Source organism: Parasteatoda tepidariorum, chromosome 12 (assembly GCF_982258835.1).
Source record: "Parasteatoda tepidariorum strain Cologne lab strain chromosome 12, Ptep-v5.0, whole genome shotgun sequence".
Taxonomy (NCBI): Eukaryota; Metazoa; Arthropoda; class Arachnida; order Araneae; family Theridiidae; genus Parasteatoda; species Parasteatoda tepidariorum.
In genome coordinates this window covers 57,147,479-57,157,612 of record NC_141766.1, presented here as the reverse complement: position 1 = coordinate 57,157,612, position 10,134 = coordinate 57,147,479, and the positions used below count along the sequence as shown (strand labels likewise).

Genomic DNA, 10,134 nt, shown 5'->3' with positions numbered 1-10,134 from the left:
TTTCCAAGGATCATGGTTAGAAATTCAAACAAATAACTTCCACTTCTATTTTTTCTATTTTGTTTTATATTTCTGCTCAGGAGGTTTATTAGTTTTGGAATTTAATGTCACAGCAAATTACTTCTTGCAGGTTACTCGAGGTAAAAACTATGCGTTGCTCCTTTTGTCATCTTTTTTGCAAAGATATTTATGGATTGATTCTCTAAAAGGCTATTTACTTTGTGCTAAACCGCATATTTTTTCAAAAGTTAATAAAATATGTATCGGGTACACAAGCAAATTTACATCGCTTATAAATTTTCTTAAACTTAATTCTTAAGTTTCAATTATTTTTAAATTGTTTTTCGAACTCGCCAATGATGATTTAAATGCATTATAAAAGTTCAAATTTTATATTACGAATTTAGATACGTTCTAGTTCTAATTTTCTGTCAAGCGTTTTGAGTTGTTTAATTTCCAAATACATTTGAAATGAATGCATTGAAATGGTCGTAAAACTAGCAATGAAAATTAGCTTTGTTGGTTACTTTAAAAACATAAATTTTTTTTTGTTTAAAATGATTATGCATTATAGACTTCCAAGTTTTATTGTTTTTTTTTTTTTTTTTTTAGGAATTTCACAATTATTTTACGATTCCGTTTTCTTCTAAACAAAGGTATGATATGTACTTAATATATTTCTAAATATTTGTGAGTACTTTTTCAATTTTTAAAAAATTTTCAAACTGTGGATTTTTTTATGTACATAACTTGTTATAGATAGTAAATTTTTTTTTTGTGTGTGCTTATAGATGGTGTTTTGAATACAAATGTAAATAAAAGCAAATTTACAGCTTTTTACCATCGCGACTTCTGATTAGAAAGTTTTCAGCTGTTTATTACAGCTTATTGTGCAAGACAATTTTTGAAACGGATTATTTAGTTTTCATTTAAATAAGTAAATAATATTATTACTGAGCTCAGGGAGATTTCTGTATTCTGATCTGTAGCAGAATAATCGCCAATTCTTGGCAACTTCTGGGCAGCAGCCGACGAGAAACTGAAAAAAATCACAGAAAGGGACCAACTCAAAATTTATAACTCGTAGCCACCCCCGGGTAATCATCTACATGTTTTTATAAAAAAAATTTCACATTTATTATCTGTTTGGCACCTTGGCAATTTGAGTTGGTGCAGCAGATCCCAATACAGAAATGCCCCCCCCCCAAAGCTCAAATCTACTATATATATCTGCATTTTATATGGTATTAACGTTATTAAGGAATTTGAAGGAAAAAATTTATTATTTATAAATATTTAAATTGTGCTTTCTACACTAGGGTGCACGGCAAACTCTTTACTGCCTATACTTCGGAGTTACTATTTCCGTTATATATTACTATTCCGTTATATATTATATTCCGTTACTCGCAACGTGATCACTGTGCTTTGGACTTTCTTGCATAGTATTTCTTGTGTATTTGTTACCTGATGTATTATTTATGTTCAAAAGAAGAATCGTCATTGAAAGATTTGTCATTTCAAGTTGTAAGAATCCTCATTTCAGAAAAAGAATAGTTATAAAACACATCAGTTCTTAAGAAATTGTATTTCAAAGAAGACAGATGTTTGAAATTCAATTTCTCAGGAGCTATTCTACAGATTTTACTGAAACTTTGTATTTTGCCATGTAAAAACAATGTGTAAACAAGTTGCCCTGTAAAACAAACATTACGTTCAGAAATTTCAATCAAAATTTTTTTGACTAATATTAAATAAAATTATAAAAATGATTAATATTTATTAAAAATAATTTTTTTGCATGGAATTATCTTTGGATAAGATTAAGTTCTAGAACAAGAAGATCCGATCAATAGATCAAATGTTATTCATGGCGGTCTGTTTTTTTATTTTGCACTCTGTACACTTAGATTTGCAGTTGCATAGTTAGACTGTGAATACTTTTGTAAAAACTTGTAAGAGAAATTTTTTAAGCTGAAAAAGTAATTTAAAAATTTTCTTTTACTCTTTTATTAATATATTTTTAGAATTTCATCAAAAGTTGACTATTTATTATACTGATTTTGATATTAACTTTTGCTCTGTATACTTAATTAACCAGCATTAGACATATAGAAACATGTCTCCCCAGAACTCTTGTAGACATATGTTGGTGGGACTTGTGTGGACATATCCACACTGATACCATTCAACTTTAAATGGAAGAAATATGAATTGGTTTCAAATTTAAAGTAAATACATTTCATGCTTTTTATTTTCTAAGTTAGAATGATTTTGTTGAATTATATACATTTACAATTAGGGAGTTCAATGTCAGGTAGAAAAAATTTAGTCCAAAATTTTTGTATCGAAAATTTAAAGGAGATGTTTTATTAAGTTTGCTAAAAAGAATATGACTCAATATAGATGAATTAAGGAAGTCTTACATTAAACTAAAACATAATATCAGTGAATGGTACAGCCTTCTCTTTTGCAAGTTACTAAGTGATGCAGACCGTGTATATGATATCTCTAAGTGACACGTTAGTGTCCATTAGAAAAATTTCATGACGCCTAGTGGCTGAGTGGTAGCGCTTCGCACTCCAGTGTCACAGGTCCTGGGTTCGATCCTCAAGACGGGCAAGGTTGATTCAGCCTTTCATCCTTTCAGTGGGTCGATAAATGAGTACCAAGCATGCTTGGGAACTAAACACTGGAGGTTCCGCGTTCGGCTGACCACCAGTCCGGAACATCTGCTCCTGCACCCCGGAGCCCAACGTCAAGAAAACTGAGATGGGCACAGTAGCCTTGGCCCTTTATGGGCTGTTGCCCCGCTGAGTTTTAGTTTAGTTTTAGGAAAATTTCATCAAGTTAAAACTATGGTTATTAAAATTGATTGAACTTAAAATTGGTTCTGTATTTTCAAATCAATCAAATTAAATAATGATTTTCAAATGTATTAATTTGCTTTTAAAATGTCTTTTTTAGTACAATGAAATGCTCTATTACAAATTCGCATTTCAATAAATAATTGTCAATATTGATTCTCTAATAAGGCTTAGATTGAAATTGATTTTATTTTGGTTTTTTTGTTATACCTTCCTGTTTGTCCACGCTAGCCCCATAGATTGTCCACATTAGCTCTGTGTAGTATGGACAAAAGCAGCCTTTTTTAAAAGAAGTATTATGATAATAAACAAATTTGTTTTTTCAAATATAGTCCAGAATTCTGGGTGATTGTTTAAATTATTATTAAAGAAAAATATTTCACAACTTAAAAATTATATTAAATATAGGTTTTTGACAACTTTATAAAAAATGTTCACCTTCTCCCCTATTATGCCTGATATATTTTTACTATTTATGCATTCCATTTTTTCTGAATATTGATACATCAACATCTTATTAAAATTAAAAAACAAAAAAATACAAGAGAATTTTCAAATTTAATTCAGGTAACACATAAAATATATTCTGCAGTGTTTGCGTGACACTCTTAAGTGTGGTAAATTGTGCAATCGGTTTTTGGTTATTTCTATTAATAATGACAACTTCTGCAATGAGTTTTTGGATATTTTTTCTGTACTGCAACTTCTGCGACAAATGTTTGCTCATTACTGTTACTGTGTAAGAAATTTGAAACCGCATATTTTCCTATTTAATAATAAATTAATTTGAATTGTCTGATTAAATTTGAATTCTGTTAGGCCGTGACATTAAAATATCTGTCCAATAATTGATTATCAATTAAATACTACTATAATAGGTTTATTACATACATCATTAAATCTTGTCTTTTCCTTCTTAGTCAGTCTTGTATTTATATAAAAAAGCCATTTGAATATTTATGAATGGATTTAGGATCATTGCATCAGGTTAATTATTTTTTTAAAATAATTTGTATGCCCCTTTTGGATGTTGTTCTTAAAAAAGGAAAAAAAAATTTAGAACCCCCCCTTTTTTTAGTTTTTTTTTATAAGGTACATGCATTTTTAAAACTCAATTTATTTTTCAATTCAAAAATTATTTTTTTATTCTTTAGCTATAACTATGTGTGTACTTATCTAAAAGTGACTACCATTTTTTATGACTTTGCTAGCCAGTAGTTACTATTCATAATTGCTAGTCTTAAACTGGAGCTTTTGTACTAATATAGAACATTAATTTAAATTTCATATCTTTAATAGTTGATGCCTTTATTTTTAGCCATTTTTTATGACTTTGCTAGCCAGTAGTTACTATTCATAATTGCTAGTCTTAAACTGGAGCTTTTGTACTAATATAGAACATTAATTTAAATTTCATATCTTTAATAGTCTTGCCTTTATTTTTAGATTCTAGTCCTCCTGGCATTATAAATCCTTTTAGACGACATAACTGATCACTATACTTTTATTATATATTATTTTTATAACCTAGCTTCTTTATCTTGCTTCTTTATGAAAGATAATTTCAAAAAGCAAGATTATTCTCTAGTTTTCTTCAGTGATAAGTTCAGATTTTCTAAAAGCAAAAAATTTTGAATTAAAGATGAAATTTTAATGTTGAGGTTAATTAAAAGGTCTGGGTTAATATACAGTATATAGTTTAATGTATACATATTTTAACTTGTCTATGATCAAATTGAAAAAAAAAATCAATTGTCATTATTTATTTATCTAATGCAAAGCTGGTGTCTGTAATGAAGAATTTAAAAATGTTAGTTACATTTATTTTAACATCAGAATAAACTTAATTCTCTCTTTTTTTCCCCTTAGAATTTCATCTGTATTTGCTTATGGATTACTTTTGGGAGAATATCCTAGCTTATCAGAGTTACTGCATTGATTTAATACCAGGTGCCTAAAGAAATTATCATAAAGATCTGTAACAATAATGTATTACAAGTTTCTTCTTTTAATACCTTGATATTTTCTTGCTCTTTATCATTTTGGTGGAATTAGTTTGGTGAGTAGATGTAAAAATCTCTAGATAATATATTGTAAGATAGCAATTCTTAAATTCAACAGTTTATTTATATTAATCTGATGAAGAATAAAGAAAGAAATCTGTTAATTATTTGAGAGTGTTCAATATCAGTTTATTAATGTTAAAGGCTTGAAATGAAGTTCTTAAAATGTTTAGTCCTTGATAGAAAATCATTAGAGGTTTTTATGTTTGAATATTCTTAATACTCATAGAGTTGATATTCCATAAGCATAACTTGAATTCAAATTAAATTGTACACGAGAAGACCCTAAGCTTGAATTCTAATCAAATTGTATATAAGAGGTCTCTAATGTCTGTAAAATGTTGTTAAAATATATCTTTATATGTGGTGTAGGATACCCCCACCCGTATTTTTTTTTTTTTTTTGTTAAAATGTAATAATTTCCATCCATTTTGAAGTTTTTTAATAAATGCAAAATCTCTTGAAATTTTGTAAATCGATCTTTCAAATTAAATGCAAATAAAAAAGGGGAAAAAAAGAAAGTATATGTATTGTATTGTTAGTAATATCTATTTTTTGTTTTAGCATTAAATTATTTTATAGATTTAAATTAAATGAAAAAAAAACTTTAAAAAGCTTAAGAATTTTTAATTAAATGTAGTTAGAAACTAAAGTTCCTATAACACATTATTATTATTAATTTTTTTAATTAAAATTCATTATTATTATTTTTTTTTTTAAATTGTACATAATGCATTGGAATTTTTAGTGCACCCCCTCTGAAAAATTTTTCCACTGATCTTTTTAGAATTTGTTTGATAAAATAAGTCTTGAAAATTTTCAAGATAGTAGATTAGTATGCCTCTTTAAATTGTTAGTCAATTCTAGAATAAAGTGTTTCAGGTAATTTTTATTTTGAAAAGGACTTGAAACTTTACTCTGACTTTATAATTGAATTCTGTAGCTTTTAGCTACAAGCATAAAGTGTTATAATTATATGGTAATCTTTAAATAATATTTCAAAATGATTATAGTCAGACTTTCATCTGGAGAGAATGGTTTCAATAGTCTAATGGTTTTAATCTTATATTCCAATAATGGTTTGAAACTCATATTCTGAAACTTATAGTTTAGCTGTTGGTTTATGAAAAAAAATTTCAGTTATAATTTTTTGAATTTCTATGTTTAAATTAATTCAGAATCTCATAATTAAAGATTCTTTATAAATTTAAATTATAATATGAATTTGTAATTGATAGAATAATTAAGAAATCTCCTAAAACCTATAGAGCTTTGAATTTAGCATCAATTATTTATAGATGCTAATAAAAACAGTGTTCAATTTAAAAATTACCACAATCTGAACATCCAATTAAAATTTTATGCTTAAATTTTTAAAAAAAATGTAATTTTGTTATGATATTTTATTAGAATATTTTTTTAATTCAATCTGTTTTGTAAAGGGTTAACTCATATCTCTTATCACATGCTATGTCATATAATCAGCAGTTTTATTTCTATGGTTCTGATCTAACTTAAAATATATTTATTTCTTATTTCAGAATTTTTCTTACTTGAAAATTAGTCGAAAGACAAAGGAATGTTTCAATCTTTTGCCATGAATTCAAAATTCAGATTTTATCTGATCTTGGTTGCCAGCACTAGTGTAATATTTGTGCTTCTATATAAAACTCTTTCTAGTGAAGATCAAGACTCAGAATCTCATTCTAAGTATGTGCATACTGATTATAAAGCTCCCCATTTAAGATCTTCTAAAAGTGGTTCATTGGTTAATATAAATGATCTTCTCCCAGTTACTCAGTCTTTGAAGCATTTAGAGAGACAACGTCTTAAGGAAGCTCAGGTGCATGCAAACATAAAAAATTCTGCTTATCGGTCTGGAATATTCAATTTTAATACAGCAGATAATTTAGGGGGAGAGGAAGTAGAGATTGATCATCCAGCAAGATCTGTTAATGAGCGAGTGAGTAAAGGCTCAAAAACTATGAAACCTGAAGAACTTATAAATATCAATAGAAAGTTTGTGCATTTAGACCTGAAAGGTGCTCCTCCAATAGTAAATTATTATAAAAACTTTTTCCCGCTTTTGCATTCATTAGGTGCCAATGGTCTTCTTATAGAATATGAAGACATGTTTCCTTTCCATGGTCCATTAGAACAACTCTCTGCTCGAAATGCATATTCTAAAAATGAACTTAATGAGATATTGTACATTGCAAAATTGAATGAATTGGAGGTAATTCCTTTAATACAAACATTTGGACACATGGAATTTGTTTTGAAACTGCAGGCATATCAAGACTTGCGAGAAGTTCCTGTTTATCCACAAGTTATTTGCCCTTCTAACAATAAGACCCAGATACTTTTAAGACAAATTGTTGACCAAGTTGTTGCTCTTCATCCTCACATCAAGTGGTTGCATATTGGGTCTGATGAAGTGTATTATATTGGTGAATGCTCTCTATGCCAACATAAAATGCGAAAACATTTCATGGATAAGGAAGATCTATTCATTTACCATGTAAAAAACATTGCAAAGTATATCAAAGAAAAATATAATATTCAGCCAATTATGTGGGACGATATGTTTCGCATGGTACCTGATGAAATTATAAGAAAGTCTGAAATTTGGAAATATGTAGAACTAATGGCATGGCAATATAGTCCTTCTGTTGAGGCAAAAATTCAACCTGATGCCTGGATAAAGTATGGTAAATATTTTACTGGTGTTTGGGCTGCAAGTGCTTTTAAAGGTGCTACTGGAGCAAATCAGTATTTGACTAATATATCTTATCATCTGGAAAACCATGTCTCTTGGATTGATGTGCTTTCCAAATACCAGCATGATGTACCATTCAAAGGTTTTGTTCTAACTGGCTGGCAACGTTATGACCATTTTGCAGTTCTTTGTGAACTTTTGCCTGTTTCCATCCCATCTCTTGCTGTAAATTTAATATACTTAGAGAAACAAGTTGTAGACAACAATTTATTCCAAAAGGTTCGAGATATTTTGATGTGTGATTCTCGTCTAACTCTTCAGGCAAATTATACTGTTGATGAAACTCTCTGCAATTATCCCGGAAGTAATGTTTTTAAAGGAGCTCAACGATTAGCCCATGTTTCCTACATGCTGCAGAAATTTTTATCTAATAGCCATTTTATAGGATGGATGCATGAATATAATATTCAGATGTTGTTCTCTAGCCCAGCTCATGTTGAACTTGCTACTCAAAATTTGGAAGCCCTTTCTACTAATGTTACTTTGCTTCACACTTTCATTCAAAATACGATGCCTGAAGTTTATGATAAACATACAATTGATGAGTGGTTAATGACCTTTGTAAAACCTCTTGTGAACCAAATTGAAAAAATTCGTACGCAAGCTAATAATTTGTTAAAGTTTAGGTCCTGGCCTAGAAGGCCATTAAGTAAATAAATATATTTGTATATAAGTTTAGGTAACTTAGAAGAAACTGGTTATTGTACCTTTTCTATGAATGTTATTTATATCTGCAATTGAAGTATAATTATGTCTAACTGCCTAATTATGACTAAATTATCAATAAGATAATTAAATATTTTTGGTTAATAAATTAAGAAAAATAATCTCTCAATTATCACAATATTTCATAAAATTATATTTTATTGGTGATTTAAGAAAAGGTATATGATATGGTATATTATCTGATTTGAATATATTGCAATGTTTAACAGATTTTAGTGACAAATACTATTTTGTTTTGCATTTGACCAAAGTTCATTTAAGAATGTTTTTTTTTTTTTAAAAGAAATCTATTTGAAGAATTTTTTAGTTAGATTTATGTTTTGCAAATTTTATTTACTCTCAAATTATATTAGAGTTTGTTTTTCTATATGCATATTTTAACGCTTCTTTTGTGATATATTTTTGCTGTTATTGTACTTGTTACTCTTTTCTGATAGTTATTACTACTATTTTGGGTCTTATATGATATTCTGGATGGGTATTCTTTTTGTAGTTTTAATAAAAGATGTTTAAAATATTTTAATAAGAGTAGAATAAACTTTGATTTTTTGGTTTTAAGTTTTAGAGATACAGATCTTAAGTGAAATCAAGAATCAATTAAAAACTTAAAAATTTCAAGCAAATGCTATATGCCACAATTTATACTGAATTTATTTACAATATACTTAATTTTGTGTTGTTTTTTGTGAAGGACTAAAAGTGATATTTACACAGGATTTACAAAGAGGATCTTGGAGGTCCAGGCAATTTTTAATAATGTTGAATATAATGACATAGAATTATAATTTGCCAACTATTATTTGTCATAAGACCTCTTTGTGATGCCAAATTCTTCTAAAATGTAAATATTTTCACTTGTATATATCATGCAAAATAGTTTAACTCATTTTATTCATTTTTTTTTTAGAGTTTAATCATGAAATTAATCATCAGAATTGTTATAATTTGATTTGAATTTTATTTTTATGCTCCAAAAAATTACCGTGGTCAACTGACACTATTAGTAATGTGGCAACATATAAATATTTGATTGCTAATACACTTCATTACTTTTAGAATACAATTTTTTTATGTGTCAATCACAAGTTTGGTATTTATTCCTATTTGAAAATCATTCCAGTATAACAAATATTCAAATAAATAATGGACCTTTTTGCTGTTGTTTCTCTTTTTATTTATCATAGTTTAGTTTTCATAAGTTTTCATACGTTTCTTTAAATTATAATTTGATAATAAATAACATAAAGCTAAAATTTTTGACTGACTATATATTTGTAGTATTATTGTAATGATATTAATATTTTTATATAAGTTATCCTCTTAAGTAATAAAAAAGAAAAATAATAAATTTTTTTTCAACTCCCAATTTCAAGATAGAACTTAAAATTTTTTTTAATGCTGCTTTAATGATTTTATATGTTAGTAAATGTTAAAGTAATTTTAATTTTCTTAAGTAAAGTTTGCTGATTAAAAATCTTTGTTTACTATTTCAACATTTATATGTATATATTGTAAATTATCCTTTATGATTATTTTATTGATTTAAAAAATTTAAATTATCTAAAAAGTATGCATGGAAACTAAAGATTTTTTACAAATTTTAGTTTATCAAAAGTATCTTTTAGTTCTTTATCACTCATATCGTTACAAGGATGTGTGAATTAATTATATAAACTAAAACTTTGACACTATGATTAAA

General features: G+C 27.3%; 1 protein-coding gene across 4 annotated transcripts; it reads left to right on the top strand.

The window, feature by feature from the left end:
* The first annotated feature begins 43 nt into the window (after positions 1–43).
* Positions 44–9,590, top strand: LOC107452981 (hexosaminidase D). Of its 4 annotated transcripts, none has more exons than XM_016069625.4 (4): positions 44–140; positions 613–656; positions 4,737–4,817; positions 6,472–9,590. In XM_016069625.4, exon 4 carries the CDS (start codon positions 6,510–6,512, stop codon positions 8,364–8,366), a length of 1,857 nt encoding a protein of 618 aa, XP_015925111.1. In that variant the 5' UTR covers positions 44–140; positions 613–656; positions 4,737–4,817; positions 6,472–6,509; the 3' UTR covers positions 8,367–9,590. The 4 variants fall into 4 exon arrangements, with proteins under 4 accessions (XP_015925111.1, XP_015925109.1, XP_015925110.1 ...); XM_016069623.4 differs by having other exon boundaries at positions 4,737–4,926; XM_016069624.4 differs by lacking the exon at positions 613–656 and having other exon boundaries at positions 48–140.
* The last annotated feature ends 544 nt before the right edge of the window (positions 9,591–10,134 follow it).